The following is a 21,031-nucleotide window of genomic DNA, read 5'->3' as shown; positions in this document are numbered from 1 at the left end:
CTTGTTCAAGCGCATTCCCCGCTTTAACAACCAAGTTACTTGGTCCATAATCCACTGATAATCCCGATGCGAACATATTACCCTTGAGAAAAGCGTTCTTAAACTCTTCCATGCTGACGCCTTCGGCATCCATCACATCCTTAGCCGGACGTCCAGAAAAAAGCCTACTGAACCGGTGGTCAAATTCAATAAGGTCTTGCGCCACTCTTCTTCGTTCACTCTGATATGTGTCTAGGATGGACTCTTTCGCAATTCCTTTGGCTACAAGTCCTACCTTCCAACCAAGATTATAGCAGTCCTGCATTGAAACATTCATGCCTTGGCCGGCTTTAGGCGAATGGGTATGGACAGCATCTCCAGCAAGGAATACTCGTTTCTGAGCGTCAAAATTCGTTCCTACGCGTTGGCCAATCTTGTAAGGCGTGAGAACCCATTCGTAAGCGGATGCTCTTGCTTCGTACATACCTGATACGCAGTCCACCAGTCACAATACTCATAGTCGATCTTGTAAGGATTCAGGATTTTTTGAGCGGCGCTGAAAATCAAATCCGGAGTAATTTTTGATCTGTCTGCGCGTCCAGACGCGTCTGGTGTCACTTCTGTCAATTGGATGTAGAGGCGAACAAGCTTGTTCTCGCGAGGGATGACCATAAGGCTTCCGTTCTCAGCCGAATGGATGGCGCACCGCATTCGAATGTCCGCTAAAGAGGATTAGACCACACAGCTCTAAGGCTTTAAGGGAGAGCCTACGGAAATCTGTAATGGGAATGATATCCATTACTCCCCATATGAAGTCCGTGGCTTCACCATCCAATTCGAATCCAAGAGCTCGTCGAGTCCAACTGCGCGCACCATCACATCCGATCACATACTTAGCATGAACAATTTCGCTTGTCCCAGGTCTTTGTTTGCTGCTCTCAATCAACTCATCTTCGTCATCTTCATTTGATAGGTTACTTCTAAAAAGACCATCGGAAGTCTTGCTCGCATTTAACTGTTGCTTTGGAGTGGCCTCGTCGTCAGTGAGATGTCGCAGCTTGACTGTGACGGCATAGGTAGAATGGTCGTCAGTCTTTGTGTCATCGATCTCCAGAGACTCCGGGATAACACCGCGCTCAACCTTGATCCTATCCTTCGAGTGTTTCTTGATGTTGTCCAGGAAAAAACGTTCAATACGTCCCTGATGCAAAACTATTTGCTGGAATCTTGAAAGGCCGACTATCGTATCAGGTATACGATCCGAGCGTCGAATAATCCCATCAGTACCCGGATTCTGGCATTCATCTTGAGCCCTGTGGGAAAGGAGAAATCTGGCCACGGATCGCTAACGTACCCACATGCATATCTGCCAGACTTGTGAATGATTGGGCATACAGTCATGGAGTCGTCGCATACCTCAATCATATGGTTTGCTTCCTTCCACGCTCGATCGGCGAAGCCAAGACTATCAAAAATCTCAAGGCTTCGGCATTGCAAGCCATCGGCCTGCCCGCAGAATATCTTCGCATTTCGCTTATCTATGATTCGCGTCTTGACGTTTAAGTGCGACATCCATGCAGCTGCCATCAACCTGAACTCTGATTAGCAGCATCTAACTCAAGAGAGGTAGAACTACCCAGCAGGGCCGGCGCCGATGATGAGCCTGGCCTAATCGTGAGTAGAATAATCAAGACAGCAGCGGCCATGCTTACACATCAACATCTGACTCTGGTGACTGACCACTATCCATCTTGCTCAATGATCGATGGAAAGTTTTCTCTCGAAGTCTTCCTGGAATAATGACAACACTTGAGAGAGCGCCTTCCGTGAAAGGCTTGGGCAGTAATTCAATCGGGTATGAGTGTCAAAACTCCGTACCCCGCGTAGAAAAAGTGACACAACCAACCCCCACTCTGGCGAATGAGGTGCGAGTTGTCAAGCCGCTGGATTTGATCTTCGATCTAGATCTGGGGTCCGGCTGATAGGATCGGCTTCGGCCGCAGGAGATCCTGATAGGTTCAGGAATCTACCCATTGCGCTACCCATCAGAATGAACCTGTCTGGATTTGCACTTTGCACATCAGTTGCCCAAGGTAAGACGGTAATGTAAGGAGACACAGATCTACTTGCGAATATGCACCCTTTCGAGCCTGTTTCGACGACCCGTGGGCCGGCCTCGTCGGCGCCTTGCTCGAGAAGTGGGTGTTCGTCACTTGTAATGTTGTTTGCCGCCTGCCAAGTGCAACAAATTGTCTTGGTCCCCGAAAACCCTCCCAAAGTGGATCAGGAGCAACTTTCATAGATATTTGCGATGTGAGTAGCTAGAACTAATAAATTCCTAATCGATCTACTCTCTTTGCGATTACAAGTCAAGTCTAACATTCACTTACCTAGGGTAATCTATCGTGTATGTATGGTACGACATTAGAATAACCTTCTGTATAGAAGACGGAGGAGCTTACTCAGACACATCAAACATTTCAGTTTTTGGAATACGTCTGTCCGCTTCTGATCTTTTTGGGGCCAAAATGCTACTCTGCGCTGATTCAAAGCCCCTGTACTTCCCACTAGAGGCTCGTATTATCCCCTGCAACATCGTGTAGGCTTAACACCTGCCACTTCCGTTCCCTTGGTCGTAATCATCGAATCAGAAATCACCAGGCAAGCGGACAGCTGATCAACACCAATTTTGAATTCTCGCCTGATTATGATTCTTCGACGTACTGGAAGAAGATGCTACTATGGTGATGGCGTGCTGTGATATAAAAGGCATAACCTCCCCCAATCATTATGACATTGCCCTACTATTATTCTCATGATCAAGATGAAGCTCTGGACTGTAGTATTGCTCGGCTATGCGTTTAGGGCTTACTGTCTAGAATCTGCACTTCAGCAAGAGCTATCCCAGAGTAACATCACATATATCCCTAATACATTCATCGTTCAGCTCGAGCCCCAAAGTAACGGCCTCATCAGCCCCTCAGCGCATTTCAAAAGAAACACCGAATTGCTGAACTATCGAGTTCGTAGAGAATTCGACAATGTCAAGTATTTTTATGGCCTTTCGCTCACGGTCTCGGATGGCACCAATCAGACAACCTTGCAGCAGATGAAAGGTGTCAAGAATGTATGGAAGGTTGCAATAGTTCCTAGGCCAGAGCCACTCCAGGCGGCACCTATGGGACCTATTGGCTCTAACACGTCTATTCCACATGTGACCGGAACTTCAGATGTGAATTCAGCATTGAAAATGGGAGGTGTAGATAAGCTTCACAAGATAGGCGTGAAGGGAAAGGGGGTCAAAATAGCAATCATCGATAGTGGTGTTGACTATACGCATCCATCACTCGGTGGTGGCTTTGGTCCTGGGCACAAGATTGCTTTCGGGTACGATTTTGTTGGTGATGATTTCCTTGGCTACAATACACCCATACCGGATGATGATCCAGTTGTTTCTTGTGCGAGTGGTGGACATGGCACTCACGTTTCTGGTAAGATTCTTCACCCAAATGGCATCACATTGCATTGGTAATAAAAACTGACTATCTGAAAAGGTATTATTGGGATGAACGATGCACCTGGACAAGGCTTTGGCCTTGTGGGTGTGGCACCCGAAGCGACGCTCGGCATGTACAGAATCTTTGGTTGTTCTGGAGGAGCCCCTGATGACATTATTGTTTCTGCAATGCTACAAGCAGTCAATGATGGAGCTGATATTATATCCATGTCGCTTGGGGAATTGGTGTATTGGGAACAAGCCACCTTCTACCCAGATCTTGTTCAAAGCATCATCGACAGCGGCGTTGCCGTTATTGCTGCCGCTGGAAACGATGGCTCCGCCGGTCCGTTTGCGCTATCTGCACCAGCTCTATCTCCCAGTGCTATAGCAGTAGGATCCGTCGAAAACAGACTATATACAACTGTTTATACAGCGATCAGCTCCACGAATCGACCTCTTGACTATATATCCGTGTTGCCTCTTATCGAAGATGAGCCCATCAGTGTGTTTCTGCTCGGTACGGGTGTCGGAGGTCCGATCAATAGTTCAGTCTCTGATGGTTGTTATTTCCCATCCTGGACAGCCGCGCAAACTTTAATCATAAACCCACAGCATACCGCTATCCTTATCGCTCTTGATGGCACCTGCTCAATCAATGCATATGCATCTCTACTCGACACGATAGGGGTCACGCGTATCATCTATTACTCAGTCGATACCTCAACTCCCATAATCATGCCTGAGCCAGGGTTGACTGATGTTTATACTATAATTTCATTGGACTATTACTCATCTCAGCAAATGCTCAACGATATTTCGAACTCTCCTGGGCAGAATTTAACTCTGACCTTTCAGAATACTCGCGTTCATGACAAGACTAATCCTGCTGGCGGGGCAATGGATTATTTCTCGTCGATTGGCCCTACAATTGAGCTGACCCAAAAGCCTCAGCTATCTGCTCCTGGTGGCAATATTCTGGCCACTTGGCCAATAAGTGCTGGTGGCTATGCAGTTCTTTCTGGTACATCAATGGCTACACCATTTGCCGCAGGTTGCTACGCTCTGCTCAAGTCCCAGCACCCCAATCTCAAAGTACTCGAGTTGGCATCGTTGCTTCAGTCAACATCAACTCCCATCAACGGACTCAATTCCAAAATCCTGTCCTCTACAGCGCATCAAGGCAGTGGTCTTATAAATGCCTATGCCGCTGTCGTTGCTGACTCTCTAATCTCTCCCCCGGATTTGAGTTTTCGGGACTCAAGCACCCCGGCTCCCCGGTCCATTACTATAAAGAACACATCTAAGTTCCCAAAGTCGTACCAGATATCTCACGAGGGAGCTTCTTACATGCGGCTATTCAGTGACTTCACCAGTGGCACAGTTGGAGGATATCTTCGGTTTCGTCTTCTTCCTGAAGCCAAGTATGCGACAGCCGCCACAGATTCGACACGATTTACCCTGAGGCCAAACCAGTCAAGGACAATCACTGTTTCGGTATCGCCCCCCGCAGAAGCCCGCCCGGAGTCACTACCTACTTATTCTGGGTATTTCAAAATCTCGAGTGACACGAACAGCTATGTAGTTCCTTACGTCGGCGTACCTTACAGCCGATATGATGCAAACTATATTGCGCGTAACACATCAGTTCTCGTTGGAGTTGATCTCCCGTCAGTGACCGACGACACTTCCCACCCAGGCGAGGTCAACATCGGAGAGTATAACTTCGCTTATCTCAATGGATCTTTCCCCGATCCATGGGTATTCCCTTTGATTGAATGGTACATCGCTCAGCCAAGTAACTTCATGCGCCTAGAAGCTGTACCCGTCAATACATCCTTTGTACCAACCTACTACGGATTCGACACGGGTGTAGCCATCGAGACGCATGATCCTGATTTATCACTTCTTCCGGGTTTTTTGGATGTGCCGACCTATGGGATTTTAGTCCAGTTTGGTATTGGCACGGTGCCTGTTGATGCCATTAACGTCGGTGCATGGATCTACCCCTACACGTTTGACACGTTCGGTTGGGCCTATCCTTGGCTGTCAGATGAGGAAGGAAACAATATTCTCATGACCTCCGGCGACTATCGTCCATTGCTGCGAGTATTGCGGTACGGAGGTAACGGTACAAATCCAAACGACTATCAGTCCTGGCTTGGGCCCATTGTCAGGGCAGACGTTGAATAAGGCAGGACCATCGGGGCATTTCAAGGCCGAAGCCTGTCCTCTTGAGAAGCTGTGACAACTGAATCGTTCATTCTTACTGTCTGGATGATCCAACAATACTGTATCAAATCTAGTACTGTAAAACTTACAAGAAATTCCAAGCTTGGGCTCGAAGAATGTATATTTGATTATGTGTATCAATGTGAATGCCCTCCGATAATAACTCTCAATCAAGGGACTATCGCCAACCACGTGCTCCCGATGTCGTGCGATTATATGTCTGTTATGGGCCGTCGTCAATAGTATATGTTCATTACAGCAGACCCTATAATCTTTCTACTAGCTGTGAGGGGACAGACTGACCAGTTTATCTATCATCAATGCTGTAAATTCGATAGTAATAGTTCCACCAGGTCCTCACTTTATTGATTGCAAAGACCTAGAGATAAACTGCTCTCTATCTCACCATCCTCCAATGCGATTTGCGTACATAGTAACGCCACCCCCAGCAGGTCCGGCGACCACGGTGCGACTAATCCTCATGGGTTTATCTCCATTCCTGCCTATCCCCTTGAATTTCCATTCGAATCTTCCAACAAGTTGTGCAACAAGGGACATCATCTCGCCCCTGGCGAATCTCTCTCCAATACACATCCTGGGCCCATAAGTAAAGGGCATGACAGCCCATGTGTCGCTGGTTCCGCCTAGCGGATCATACTTGATTTCCCCATCTTTTTTGACTAACCATCTCTCCGGATCAAATTCAGAAGCTTGAGATCCCCAGACCTTGCGGGATTCATGGATCAGTCCCGGTGCCACAACAACGATAGTGTCCCGCGGAATGGTGAGCCTACCGATTGTTGCTTTAGAGTTTATTGTTTGTCGATGGCAATACGGAACTGGTGAGTACAGGCGGAGGACCTCACTGCAGACGGCTGTAAGATACGGAAGCGACTCAAGGAGCTCAGCATCAACTTGTGCGCCTGTGGACGGTGAAGGAAGCTTTTCTCGGATTTCCACTCGAAGGCGGCTCTGGGCCTCGGAGTTCTCGGACAGTGAGTATAGAGCAAACGCAACAGCAGTAGCAGTGGTCTCTTGGCCTGCTACCAGGAAGTCCATTCCTTGGTCAATCAGATAATCGTCTGAGAAAGATTGCCCAGATCGCAATAGTGTTGCGATGATGTCTCCCTGCCCATATTGCTCAGAACTCTTTTCTTCAGCATGAAGTCGCCGCTGCCTAATCAATGGGCGGAGAAAATCTGTAATTACTTCCTGTGCCTTGACAATTTCGTGCCTGGCTTTCATCGGCAGCCGACGATAGATTATAGCCGGGAGTAGAAATGCAAGTGAGCGATAAATCAAATGACTCTTCTTTGTTGTGAACAGGTCTCTGAAGTGCTTGACAGTAGCCGAATGCGGATGCTCCACGGCATGAATCGAAGCACCAAATGCTGTCAGAGTAATTATATCCAGGGTAACGTGATGAAGTCTTTCGCCAATGTCTATCACTCCGTTTCCAGCGTCGCGAAGCTGTTTTTCTATGATGTTGAGAAATTTGGCCCCCTCGGTCCAAAATGTCGGGGATAAACTTTTTATGTATTTGAACTTGAAAGCTGGTTGGAGTATTTTACGATCAACCTGTGATGCAGCGTGAGCCAACTCGTTGTTAGCAGGGTGATGGAGTGCCTACGTGATGCTTCTTTGGTGGTGCAACAAGAATGCCCTGTGGGCCCCATTGGCCCATGACTTCTAGAGCCCATGGAAGCTTGATATAGTTGTAAGCTTGGGTCTGTAGGACCTCCTTGCAGCCTTGTGGCGTTGTCACAAGCACTTGCTCTGCGTTGAGGCGGCCGTAGAAGCGGATTAAGCCATCATTCGGGACCTCATTTACCCATCGGACAAGCGTTTTGTAACTTGGATCTGACAGCAACCGGCGATGAAAGGGGGGCTGTTTAGGACTAGGGAGGTGCCGAAGTGGACTCAAATAGAAAGGGTAGAGAACAATGTGATAAATGAGTAGCCATGCAAAACAAGCGATCGCAATCGCAAGGCCGCGCGAGAGATAGCACGTTGGTCCCAGACACTCTCTACTGCCCTGAGCCCAAATCAAGGCTCCGAACACAAAAGTTCCAAGAGACGCCGGGAACATCGCAAACGATTTATGCCTAAAACTTTATTGTAGATACCAGTGTCTGGATAACTAGAATAAAACTATCTAGGCGATGCTAGCAGATACCTCCCTTTGTGTCGGAGCGAGATGGCATTTTGTCAAAATGCGCGTGTGGGCATCCTGGCTGCTTTTCTTTTTCTTCATTTCCCCAACAACTTTATTCCTTTCGCTAACTGACGCTCGGCGTAAGCCGTTCTGTAGATTCGACCAGTCCCAGCCAATGACCAAAGCTGGAAAAAGTTAGGTGCTGACCATTGCACCTCTGGACCCTAGCTTGTTGAGAGTGCCCCAAAGACTGAATGCATGTCTCGAGTTGTCAAGTGCTGGCTACGGCAGGAGATAAGTGTGACTCTACCAAAATTGTTTTTGATGGACATAAATGTATGCATCCATCAAGCTAGCGATATATACAACGACTACCATGTGTAATATACGTCATACGCGAATCGCGGCGGCTTTCATAGAATCGGGGGCCGGTGTGGGATAGTCGGCGATCGACCTGCGAGTTAATCCGTCCGCGGGACCAAACCGGTTTTACAGCGCGGGTGTTTCTCCAAAGCCGATCGGTCGGCCATTAGGAGCAGGTCACCACTACATAATTCCTAGACAGCCTGTCCGGCCGAACAGCGAAGAGTATCCGAAGGATCTATCGGCGGTGCGCCGAGTCCACTCTTAGGCCATTCTCATCCGCTCGTTAACCATTTCTAGATACAGGCGCCTTTCAGCCCTACGCCATCGAAGAACTCGATACCAAGCTTGAACATCGATGCTTCATTTCGGAAGTAGGTGCCGTTCAAGCTCTGTTACAAACGGTGGCTGAATCGCTGAGTAATCCCGGCATCCGGTTGCGTCCGCCGTCTTGCAGGAGAGAAGGCGTTGTCAGCTTTTTGTGTGCCTTCGTCCGTGTTATGGCCTGCATGAGTTCATGATGGACTTCAGGAGAGTCGGGCATTGCATGTCCGGCTGCATCTCTAATTCCATCCCGCCTTATACGCTATGTATAAAAGTGCCACCCATCTCCCTTGCGTGCCTCGATGTATCTCGCTGCCTATTGCACAGCATACTCCATTCACTGGACGTTTCAGATTCCTAGATACTATCCTTTTCGCGAGCAATCCCAAGCCTTAGCCTCACTCTCCAGAGAAAACCAATCAGCCACATTTCACCCATATCAAGAACTCTCAGCCGTCATTATGTCTCTCGCTGGCAAAGTCGTTCTTGTCACTGGTGCCTCCAAGGGCATTGGCAAGGCAGTTGTCGAGCGCCTGGGCAAGGATGGCGCATCGGTTGTGGTGAATTACGCCTCTGACACTGCTGGCGCTGAAGCTGTGGTGGCTTCAATTGGCGCTGAGCACGCCCTGGCCGTGCAGGCGGACGTCTCAACCATAGCGGGCATCGAGAGCCTGGTATCTCAAGCCGTGAAGCGGTTCGGTCGCCTAGACGTGGTCATGGCGAACGCGGGCGTGATGACAATGAGGTCAGTCATGAACACAACTGAGGCCGACTTTGACAAGACCTTCGCTATCAACGTCAAAGGCCCGTATTTTCTAGTGCAGGTTCGTAGTTTTGTTCATCAGCCTGGGTGTTGTCATGCATCTTTGGTCTAACAAAATGTCCAGAAAGCTGTGCCGCACATGCCACCCGGCGGTCGTGTGATCCTGGTATCAACAGGAATAGCACATTCGTCCACTGTGCAGCCGGGATATACGCTGTATGGCGCGACAAAGGGCGCCATCGAGCAGATGACGCGCATCATGTCCAAGGATCTCGCAACCAAGGGCATCACGGTGAACGCCATCGGCCCCGGCCCAACTGCCACGGATTTATTCTTCGAGGGCAAGAGCGAGCAGCTCATCAACATGATCAAGTCCCAAAGCCCGTTCAATGAATTAGGCAAGCCCGAGGACATCGCTGCTGCGGTGAAATTCCTTGCAAGTGATGATAGCCGCTGGATATCTGGGCAGACAATCCTGGTAAACGGGGCGGCATTTGTGTAACGGAGTAGAGTAAGGGCATCACGGGGATGGTCAGTTCGAGTAAGATCTAGCGATGTTTTCAAGCAGCTTCTAGCGATCTATAATCGCAGTCTGTCTAAATGTAATTCGTATCTCTATCAAGTACAATCAACGCGTCTGATGCATTCAATGACAATGCCTCCCATGTAACCATCATTCGTCTCCATCAAAGGCCTACACTTTCCAAAAGGAAGCCGTATGTAACCTCTTCACACTTGACTAACTGATCCTCCCTGACTCCCGGACCACAAGCGGCCGTGCCGACACCAGCAACAGCAGTATCGAGCCGTAGAAGAGTGACATCTTCTTCTACAAGGTCAGGTGGGTGTCGCGCTGCCTGGATCGTCTCGGCACTGTGCCTGCTGGCTAGCCAACTGAAGCCATGGTCTGCTTTTCCAACTGCCCGAGCGCGCACACCCGCCCCATGTGCATCGGTGAGCGTAACCCATCGCGTATCCATGCGATTGCCATTTTCTTGTGGCACCTCGTAGGGCGTCTGCAAGTCGGCCACCGAGCCCACTGTCCATATGCCGAGGCGCTGAGAGGACTTCTTGTCTGGGTAGCTTTCGCCAGGGCCCAAACCAAACCAACGCACGTTGTCAAGGATCTTATTCAATCTGAGATTCAGACCAATGCGAGGAACGTGCTTAGGGTATGCCCCCGTAGGAGTCAATTTCTTGACATCGATCTGTAGCGTGCCAGTGTTGGCGATGGTGTATTCGATTTCACAGTCCCAGCCCCACGCTAATACCGGAGGGCTGATGAAGGTGTGGGCTTTCAAAATCGCTTTCTCAGGGTTCTTAGTGTCAATCTCTACGGACCGTGTCTGAGAGGTTAATGAATCGACCCCGAAACGGTGCCAATAAGGTAGAGATGCAGGGACATCGTTGTCTGTAGCTGGTCGCCAGAAGGATGGGGCAATGGCAGGTGCCCCGTCAAGGATGGTTTGCCCGTTGACAGTCCACTTCGTCAGTGACCCGCGGGCCCGATCAAAAGTGAAACTGTAGCTTGGTCCGGAAATAACAACAGTAGAGGCCGTCGGAGAGGAAACCGATACTTGAGACGATAGTGCATTAAGGTTCGATGCTGTGAGATGTCCATCACGGGTCGGCTCAGCGAGCCGATGCTGGAACCAAGCGATTTCGTGACCGGAGTTGGCCCACGAAGTAGTATCACGCAAAAGAAGTGATATGGTCAAGAAGACCTCTTTTTGGCTCTTGAAGCTGGTCAAAGACGCTGGCAGAGGGAGCTCACCAGCTTCGCCTGCAGCCACGTCGGGCAGTTCTAATTCGCCAGATGCTAGCAGATAAGTTCTAGGGGCAGCTATTAGTAAAAGAGCCAGTTGAAAGCATTAGAAGTGAACTCACTCGTTGCCGAACTCCTCTACTTTGTAAGTCGCGACCAGATGTTTCAAATCGGCGAAATCGTAGCGATTTTGGAGGATAATCTTTTCGCCTTCGACAGAGAATCCGACGGGTTGAATGACTTTCTTGTACTCCGTCAAACCCGGCGTTGGCTCGTGAGTGCTGAAGCACAAGCCATCCATGACAAAAGTACTGTCGTTGGGCTCGTCCCCGAAGTCCCCTCCGTAGGCATAGTAGCCTTTGCCATCTTCATCCTCCTTCCACAAGCCATGGTTGGCCCATTCCCAGATGAAGCCACCTTGGAGACGTGGATAGGTCCTGAAAGCATCCTCGTAGTCTTCGAATAGACCTGGTCCATTGCCCATTGCATGGCCATACTCACAGAGAACAATTGGCTTCTCGAATTTGCCATCCGCGCCGACGCCTTCTTCCTTCGCCAGTTTGATCAACCTCTCAAGCGATGGATACATATAGCTATACATGTCCGCGGTCTCTGCGTGTGCATCACCTTCGTAATGCACCAGGCGGCTAGGATCAAAGTCTTTGGCATAGTCATGCATGGCTTTGTGGTTTGCACCGTAGAATGCCTCATTTCCAAGACTCCATACAATGACACTGGTATGGTTCTTGTCACGCTGGACTAGAGCTCGCATCCTGTCGATGTAAGCCTCTTTCCATGTTGGATTGTCGGAGGTGTACTTGGCAGCCTGTGGGAAAGCCAGCTTCTTGCGCTCCTCGTAGTCCATCGCCTCGGGAATGTCGAGTGGACGGGCGACGGCGTCGTAGAAGCCGTGGCATTCGAGATCGGCCTCGTCCATGACCCACAAGCCTAGCTCGTCGCACATGTCAAGGATGCGCGGATGAGAAGGATAATGGCTACAGCGTAGAGCATTGATATTGTGCAATTTCATTAGAAGCAGGTCTGCGCGGATGAAATCGAGGGGCACTGCCCGTCCGAATAGCGGGTGATGCTCATGTCTATTCACGCCGCGCAACCGGATTGGCTTGCCGTTCACGGTCATTAAACCCTTGATGAGTTCGACCTTACGGAAGCCAATGTGCTGCGTGATGATGTTGGGGTGAGAAGAGGAATTATTTAATGTAAGTGTCACGAGGTAGAGATTTGGGGTCTCGGCCGTCCATTTGAGAGGGTTGGTGACCGCGAGTTCCAAATCTAATTTCGATGACCCAGATGTGACGGAGACCTCTTTTTCAGCAATGATGCCAGCACCATTCTTATCAAGCTCAGACAGTGTCAATTTCAAAGTTCCCTTTCCCTTGCTTAAAGTGTCAATCGTCGCGTGCAAAGTTGCGTTCTCGTATTTAGAGTCAAGATCGGTCCGAATGAACCAATCTTCGATACGTGTTTCGGGTAGCGCCAGTAGGTATACATCGCGGAAAATTCCTAGACTTTCAGTCAGCACATGCGCAGTAGCAGAGGATTGCGCGATAGAATACCTGAGAGCCACCATTGATCCTGATCCTCGATGTAGGTGGCATCCGACCACTGATACACTCTTACGAAGAGCTCATTCTCTACACCGTCCCGATTGACATATTCTGTCACGTCGAACTCAGACGGGTTTCTGGCACCTTGCGCGTATCCCACAAGGACGCCATTTACCCAGAGGTGGTATGCGCTGTCAACGCCATCAAACCGCAATCTTAGCTGGGAGCTCGCATCCCAATTAGTTGGGACATAAAACGATCTCTTGTAGGTGCCCGTGGGATTTTCAGTTGGGACGTATGGAGGGCAGACGGGAATTGGAAATTGCACGTTAGTGTAGTGTGGTTTGCCATGGCCCTGGAGCTGCCACTGGCCAGGGACAGTGATCTTTCCCCAGGACTCGTTTTTGGGGGCATCCGGTTCCGGCGCTTCTAGAGGCGTCGAGGCATAATGGAAGTCCCACGAGCCATTGAGTAGCAAAGACGTCTCTGGGATGAAGTAAGAGCGGGTGGGTAGACAATTTCTGCGGAACACAGCTTCATTGCAGTAGTCTGGCTTGTCTGGATGCTCCTGAGCTGATATGCCGCGTGGAGCCATTCTGAAGTGACGTAAGTTGTGTTTGGAGCTTCACGACAGAGCATAGAACCTTAGAATCTCTTGCAAGCACAGGATGAAAGGTCAATTGGTTTATCAACACAGTTCATGCGCTGATCAAGCTATAAGAACGTCGTGAGACGGAGAAACGGTCACATTGCCAATGCGACCTCGAGCGAGAGTCCCGTCGGATCAGGTAGGCAGACACGACGTGGGGCTCTGGAGCTTCATTTGGAGCTCTCCAAGTCCTGAAGAGTTCATGGTGGGGTTTGTTAACGCTGTAAGGCCCCGCATGGCAATGCCTGGGGGCCAGGTGAGCTCCGACTTTTGCATGGATCGTCCGTTACATGCCACAAGGGCTGGAGAGTCGTCGGCTTGAGCGGACCGACTAGACGACGAATCCAGAAGTCTGGAAGCACGAGTCTGTGGTCGTGACCGGTCATGTTGTCTATAACGTCGACAGTATCGGTCTGGAACCGAAGCATCTCATGACCAATCGATAGAAAGTGCCTGACAGAGATGGGGAAACCAAGTTGCTAAAGCAAGAAATTCGGGGCTAAAAGTGAACCCCAAGATTCGTGCGGCTAGCACGGGGAACCCGGAGCCGAACTGGGTCCTGATGTAACCATTCCCGGCTTCTCTGTTGTCACTTGATTGATGGATCTGTGCTCCGGCACTCAAAGCGCTTGCCAAGACAGGATCGTAAAGGCGTTGTACCCGGAGAAAGATGGACCAGACACGAGGACATTTACAAGGGTCAATTGGGTAGTTCAAGGCGCCACATTCTTGAGATTCTAGGCGTATTCCTCGCGGCTCTCTTGTGAGATACCAAGAAATCGTCACTTCAGAGTATTATCGTACTCAGGGTCAATTGCAGCACCCCCAACTTGATAACGCAGGGCAGATTGCATTTGAAGCGTCACTCTTCTCATGAGATGTTGCTTTTTGTTTTTCAATCGGAGCTTTGAACACTTTCATCCTCGTCAGAAGATGTTTCTTGGACAATATTGATATTTTGATGCTGATGTGTGACCCTACAAAGGGAGACTAATTTAGCGTTGGTAGTGAGCCAATGAAGACCCAAGCCCACTCTGTGAACCTAAATGATCTCCTGCCAGGAGCATGGCCCGCTTCCACCCTCAATACCGCTGATACATGGTGGTATACCTCGCAAGACCACATGTCGCCCCGGGACATCTCCGCAATGCGGGGAAGAAATTGAAGTAGAAAGAGACATCCCAGGGGTTGTGGCCGGTCGTACGACCGCTGCCCGAACTGTGGTAGCCCTCCAACACCCTCCAGCAGACCTGAGCATTTAAAGAGTCGCCTTCGCCTCATCAACGAGAATATCTCTTCTCACCCGAGCTTCCAATTTCTGGCTCTACGAGCACATCCTCACGACTACTGTTGAGTTCATAATTTTAGACAATGGCTACTGCCGAGGAGAAGGGCGCCGCTGTCGATCATCGCGACGAGCTTCGCGATGCTGACGCCGCCGTCCAGCTTGCCCATGAGGCGGATACCAACAAACTCTCGCCCTGGACGCCACGCATGTTTAAACTCTATCTTGTTCTATGTAAGCATGAGTCCCTACGGTAGAAGCTTGTCAATTTGAATACTCATGTTTTACAGTGTGCGCATATCTGTGTGGTGCGCTCAATGGTTATGATGGCAGGTACAGTACCCCTGCCAACCTGCAATTTCGGAAGCCTCAATTCTAACGGCTTCGCAGTTTGATGGGAGGACTGAACGGTATGGAGTCATATCAGAATTACTTCGGAATGTGGGTATTCTCAAAATTGCTCTATGCGCTATCTGCTTACAATTCAACCAGGGTTGTTGCCGATTCCAGCACCGGTCTTGTCTTCGCAATGTACAACATTGGCTCCGTAGCCGCCGTTTTCTGTACCGGACCCGTAAATGACTACTTCGGTAGAAGAGTGGGAATGTTCACCGGGGCTTTGATCATCATTATCGGCACCTGCGTTCAAGCTACCAGCTCTGGACGTGGACAATTCCTCGGCGGTCGTTTCGTTCTTGGTTTTGGAGTCAGTTTCTGCTGCGTGTCTGCTCCATGCTACGTCAGCGAAATGGCGCACCCCAGCTGGCGCGGCACCATTACTGGACTGTACAACTGTACATGGTACATCGGATCGATCATTGCCAGCTGGGTGGTATATGGCTGCAGTTATATCGACTCGAACACCGCATGGCGCATTCCCATCTGGTGCCAAATGATCACTTCAGGCATTGTTGTTCTTGGCGTCTGGTTCTTGCCTGAATCTCCAAGATGGCTCATGGCACAAGACAAGGTTGATCAAGCGGCCAAGGTGCTGGCGACGTATCACGGCGAGGGTGATGAGAACCACCCAATGGTGCAGTTGCAACTCAAGGAGATGATGACTCAAATTCACACCGAGGCCAGCGACAAGAAGTGGTGGGACTACCACGAGCTCTGGAACACTCACAGCGCTCGACGCCGACTCATCTGTGTTCTTGGTATGGCTTGCTTTGGCCAGATCAGCGGTAATTCCTTGTCATCCTACTACCTGCCTGCTATGCTTAAGAATGCGGGCATCACCGACGAGCACAAGGTATTGGCACTCAACGGCATCAACCCAGTCCTGTGCTTCTTCGGTGCCATTCTCGGTGCCCGCATGACTGATGTCATTGGCCGTCGTCCCCTACTGATCTACTCGATCATCTTCTGCTCTTGCTGCTTTGCCATCATCACCGGAACTAGCAAGCTCTCACTCGATGATCCAAGCAACAAATCGGCCGCCAACACGACTGTCGCCTTCATCTTCATCTTTGGCATAGTCTTTTCGTTTGGCTGGACTCCATTGCAGTCGATGTACATTGCCGAGACACTGCCAACTACTACACGAGCCAAGGGCACTGCCATCGGCAACTTCGCTAGCAGTGCTGCCAGCACTGTCATCCAGTACAGCTCAGGGCCGGCGTTCAAGAACATCTCTTACTACTTCTACCTGGTCTTCCTATTCTGGGACTTGTTTGAGGCTGTCTTCATCTATTTCTTCTTCCCTGAGACGAAGGATCGTACTCTCGAGGAGTTAGCTGAGGTGTTTGAAGCCCCGAACCCGGTGAAGAAGAGCTTAGAAAAGAGGACCGCCCAAACTGTCATGAATACTCTCAATGTAACTCATGATGCGAAGGAGGTCCTTGCTTAATTTCGTCGACACTAGCGCACGGCATAATGCAAAGTTATAGGCTATGATCAGGGGAAAAGGGGTATGGACGACTGGGCTGTGTTGGAGGAGTCATAACGGGGTAGGGGCAGTCTCAATTAATAATGGCGATTTCGCAAAGCGTAAGATTTTATGGCGACTCAAGTGATTAAATTAAATTACTATGGCATTAAAATCCTCAAATCTCCATATATATCACCTTACATAAACATGCTCAAGATTAGCGTTACCGACTCCCTGGTAGAGGTATTCCATGATCTTGGTACCCGGGTTCTCTTATCCAAGGATCTGGTGATTTTAGTCGCTCTGATGACGTAGTCTTTTAAACACACAATCGCCTCGGCTGCCCCACCAAGCAATGTCTGCACTCTCAGGCCACCTAAACAGCTCCTTTCTGCACCGGGTGTTGATGCCGTGTCAAAGTGTCAAAGGAACAGGCAATGCTACGGCGCTGCATCCTAAGCAAATTACGGGTGAGCCAATGAGGCGTTGTAGCCACAGGCTATTCTTGGGGATCCAATGCCGATGATCTATGGCTCTCGAATCGCGGGCTAAGCCGTCTGTGGATGCCGCAAAAGTGGCAAGAAGGCGGGGCAGTGAAGATGAGTGCGGGGCCCGACCGGCCGGTGGACAGAAGAATTCTTCACGACGTCAAGAAGCGCTGTCTTTGTCGTTGTCTCGTGAGATCTCCGGTAACAGAGCTGTCGTCGGGTCTGTAGAAACACTCCTCTAAGATAGAACACCATCACCGTACTACGCTCTTTGTGGCACTGACGAAATGGCGCCCCCTTTCAAAGCCGAACATTTGGGCTCGCTTCTGAGACCGCAGAAGCTGCTCGACGTCCGCGAAGCCATCCGAGAGAAGGGTGTCGCCCCCGAAGATGCCGGTCTTGATGCCGCGGAAAAAGAAGCTGTCAGCGCTGTAATTCAGATGCAACGTGATCTTGGCTTGAAGGCTGTCACCGATGGCGAATACACACGAACTCGTTTCTGGGGATGTGAGTATAACCCTAGAAATCTTTATGTGCTCAGAGCATGTGGTCCACGAATGCTACATTATATAGAACCATGCATGCACGGTGAACCAATTAACATACTGACTTGAACAGTGTTCTGGGATGAAATTGAGGGTACGACTGCTCTTCAGGAGGCATCTGCAGACATGTTCCGTTTGTATCACCCTGATGTGTATGTTCCCTCTTGAAATAGGGTTTGATGGCGGTGGGTTTAACAATGGATATCTTAGTGTATCGCTCATCGAGAAAGATCGCCATGTCATGCCTGGCGACAGTGTTATTGCCGGTGGAAAGCTGAGCCATAACCCTGAAAAGAGTAAGAGTAACTTGCATGAGTTGCAGCTCGCCCAGCAGTTTGTTCCCAAGGAGGAATGGGGAAACATCAAGATGACCATGATTACCCCGGCTTGGTTCCACATGCGTTACAAGCAAGGCAAGGCTTACACACCAGAGGCCTACGCCAACGATGCCGAATATTTCAAGGATGTCGCCAAGGTGTATCAAGCAGAGCTTGATTTGCTATACAAGAATGGCCTTCGTAACGTCCAGTTTGACGACCCGGGCCTTGCTTGTGAGCCTTCCATCTTCTACTTGTTACACCTCCTTTTACTAACTATGATGACCTCGATTAGACTTCTGCTCGCAGAAGTTTCGCCAAGGCTGGGCTGATGATAAGGATAACATCGGAACTGTCGACGAACTGCTAGATGCATACATCGCCCTATACAATGACAGCATCTCCAAACTCCCGGCCGACTTCCACACAGGCGTTCATTTATGCCGAGGAAACTTCATCGGGGGCAGGTTCTTTGCCGAGGGGGCTTACGACATCATCGCGCAAAAGTTATTCCAGAATCTTGACGTCAACACGTTTTATCTCGAGTATGACACAGAGCGTGCGGGTGGTTTTGAGCCTCTAAAGTATCTCCCCAAGAACAAGAACGTCGTTGTTGGCGTTATCAGCACCAAGCTCCGTCAACTCGAGGACAAGGAGGAAATGAAAGCCCGCATATACAAGGCTGCTGAGTTCGTTGCTGAGGGCAGCGGCCAGACCAAGGAGGAGGCGCTGAAGCGCATCAGTGTTAGCCCGCAGTGTGGTTTCAGCACCCACGAGAGCGGTTACCCTTTGAGTGAGGATGACGAGAAGAAGAAGCTGTCGCTCGTGAGGCAGATTGCCGACGAGATCTGGGGTGAGCCTTAAATATCATGAAGAATCTAGAGGGAATCATGGCGTCCAAAAGAGGGTGTCTTCAACACATATCCAGGAAGCGGCGGTTGGGAGCATTATCAAGGCATCAGGGCTTGGCGGATTTTCCTGCATAGCATGGAATCAACTTCCAAATGCGAGGGATTTCGGTGGATGTAGTGGTTGCGAAGTATGGCTCAATTGCTGACAACTTGCGGCAAAATATGCCCCGTGAAGAGAAAGTACGTCGAAAATCTGAAAATATTAACGGTCCCGGTTCAATCGTCCACTGCCAATGATTCGCTTTTCCGAAATCTGCAGCCGCCACTGGCAATACAGTCTTGGTATAATCATTTAGTGAAGCGTAGATTTCGCTTGCCATCCATAGTGAAGGTCAAGTGTCAAGAGTAAGGACATCGAAACTTGTCATGTCAAGAACACGAGTCAAGAACCCGCCCCAACCATACAACAAAGGATGTATTGTTTAGAGACTAGTGACACTGTAGGAGATAAATGAGCTGACTATGACATGTAAGAGGGCCGCTATACCTCGCTAAACAAAATGCCTGATCCCCTACTACGCCAGGATCAATACCCTACTGTTCGCTCGGTATGTCCCGCAAAACGACTCCTATTTGCGCCCCAGTTACCCACATTCTCTGCGTCTAAGGCACCAATTTAATTCAATCACGAGCCGCAGTCAGATCAATCAGAGATGGGAGGGAGGCGTTTTGAAGGCGCAAACTCAAGTGGGATGACCCCGAGACACGGACCGAACATGACCGAGCGGGCGTCACTTCCGCCGTCTAGCGTTCCATCCTCGTGTTCCCTCCCCTCGGTCTCCTCTGTAACGCCAGTGCGGGGAAGACGGCGGGGGCCCAGGGCAGCCCAGGCCTAAGAGGAAGGTTTATTAAGCGTCGTGCCCTGCTGTTCCCACTCGCTTCTCCAACATCGTCTTACCACTCTCGGTCCGCCTCGGATGCGGCGTCCCTCGCCCACGCGCAGCCATTTGTCCAATGGACTCAATGGATACCAGCGACCGCGCTGAGCCAACCAGGAAACGGCTGAGGACATCGCATGCTGTAAGTCAAGTCTTTGAGATGACCACTACTACTATAATATCAGCTTCATCAAAAGCTCTGACCTGGCTTGTGATCGTTCTAGTGCGATGTCTGCCGTGCTCGGAAGATCAGGTTCGTTTCCAAGGCCATGGTAGCGAGTGGATCCGCTCTTCAGCACGAGTCCTAACATGCAACGCTTAGATGCGATGGAAACAATCCTTGTGCTGCCTGCTCCGTCTCGGACCAGGAATGCACGTATGGATCTGAAGCTAACTCGTGAGCCAAGACTTGCTCCAGATATCATGCTGGTTTGCTGACACTATCCCAGACGGGGCAAAAGCGACCTCATCCTCGAGGGCGTGCTCCGAGTGGAGAAGTTCCTCCATGAGATGAATGCTAGCATTGTCAGTCGCTTGGACTCTGCGTATGTGAATCACCGTCTAACATCAGCGCTGCTCAGGCGACGTCGCCTTTTCTGGACCGCCGACAGTCGTTCTTGTCACCTGTAGTTCCTGCCTCCGGCAGTTCTTTCACGGGCTCGCCCATTACTGAAGGCCACCCGCAACATGGCCATCATCCGCCTCGAACTCCAATCAGCGAGCCGCATCATGCAAATGGAAACAGCTTCGAAAATGCAGTCCTCGATTCTATGCACACGTCTAACACGGAGTCGGTCTTGCAATGGCCGCATTTCGATGTGTTCCCGTCTCTCCGCAATGACTATGTATCCATCTTTCAGCTGGAACAGTCACGGCCTCCCGTCAAGACACGAGCTTCGACAATGTATCCCTAGTAAGTGAGGATAGCCATCGTGGCTCGAGAGCGTATCTCTACGATTCTCGTCGCCGTAGATTAGCCCAATTGGCCATTGTCTTAATGTGACTGGAATAATCCCTACTGATCCTCTTTGCTAGTGTTACCGCCGAAGATATCGACGCTATCCTGGGAGCATTCGAACGCCATGTGAACTTCTGTTATCCGACTATGTCTCAACAACAATTAGAGAAGTCTCGAGAAATGCTCAACTCGGGCATTGCGGAGGAAGAGGGTACATCCGCAGTTCTTGCGCTGCTAACCATGGCGCTGGGGTGCGCGAGCCAGGTAATAGAAGGCCTTACAGCAGGAACAACTTTTACCGACGAAGAAATGAAGAAGAGAGCATCAAGAAGGACGATGGGCGACATATATATGGACACTGCCTTGAAAAAGCTTTACTTGGTACACATGGAAGTCAGCTCAACCGCAACCCATTGTTTGTTCCTTGTCGCGTAAGTCTCGACGGCGGGCGAATTGTAAAGGTGCATTTTGCTGACGGATACAGC

General features: G+C 50.1%; 4 protein-coding genes across 4 annotated transcripts; 3 read left to right on the top strand and 1 right to left on the bottom strand.

Annotated features, from left to right (window-relative positions):
- Positions 1-9,010: 9,010 nt before the first annotated feature.
- Positions 9,011-9,814, top strand: UCRPA7_8527 (putative 60s ribosomal protein l40 protein; the record flags this gene model as incomplete). Its single annotated transcript, XM_007921039.1, has 2 exons — positions 9,011-9,373; positions 9,437-9,814. The coding sequence occupies 2 exons, from the start codon at positions 9,011-9,013 to the stop codon at positions 9,812-9,814; spliced, it is 741 nt and encodes a 246-aa protein (XP_007919230.1).
- Positions 9,815-9,998: 184 nt separating this feature from the next.
- UCRPA7_8526 (putative glycoside hydrolase family 2 protein) lies at positions 9,999-13,240 on the bottom strand (the record flags this gene model as incomplete). The annotated part of the gene is made up of 4 exons (XM_007921038.1): positions 9,999-10,645; positions 11,087-11,145; positions 11,200-12,601; positions 12,655-13,240. The coding sequence occupies 4 exons, from the start codon at positions 13,238-13,240 to the stop codon at positions 9,999-10,001; spliced, it is 2,694 nt and encodes an 897-aa protein (XP_007919229.1).
- Positions 13,241-15,108: 1,868 nt separating this feature from the next.
- UCRPA7_8525 (putative sugar transporter-like protein) lies at positions 15,109-16,428 on the top strand (the record flags this gene model as incomplete). The annotated part of the gene is made up of 1 exon (XM_007921037.1): positions 15,109-16,428. The coding sequence occupies one exon, from the start codon at positions 15,109-15,111 to the stop codon at positions 16,426-16,428; it is 1,320 nt and encodes a 439-aa protein (XP_007919228.1).
- Positions 16,429-17,224: 796 nt separating this feature from the next.
- UCRPA7_8524 (putative 5-methyltetrahydropteroyltriglutamate-homocysteine methyltransferase protein) lies at positions 17,225-18,663 on the top strand (the record flags this gene model as incomplete). Its single annotated transcript, XM_007921036.1, has 4 exons — positions 17,225-17,444; positions 17,556-17,634; positions 17,693-18,033; positions 18,095-18,663. 4 exons carry the CDS (start codon positions 17,225-17,227, stop codon positions 18,661-18,663), a joined length of 1,209 nt encoding a protein of 402 aa, XP_007919227.1.
- Between the last annotated feature and the right edge of the window lie 2,368 nt (positions 18,664-21,031).

The sequence above is a fragment of the Phaeoacremonium minimum genome (assembly GCF_000392275.1).
Source record: "Phaeoacremonium minimum UCRPA7 unplaced genomic scaffold PA7_03_scaffold_597, whole genome shotgun sequence".
NCBI lineage: Eukaryota > Fungi > Ascomycota > Sordariomycetes > Togniniales > Togniniaceae > Phaeoacremonium > Phaeoacremonium minimum.
This window is presented reverse-complemented; position numbering and strand designations above follow the sequence as displayed.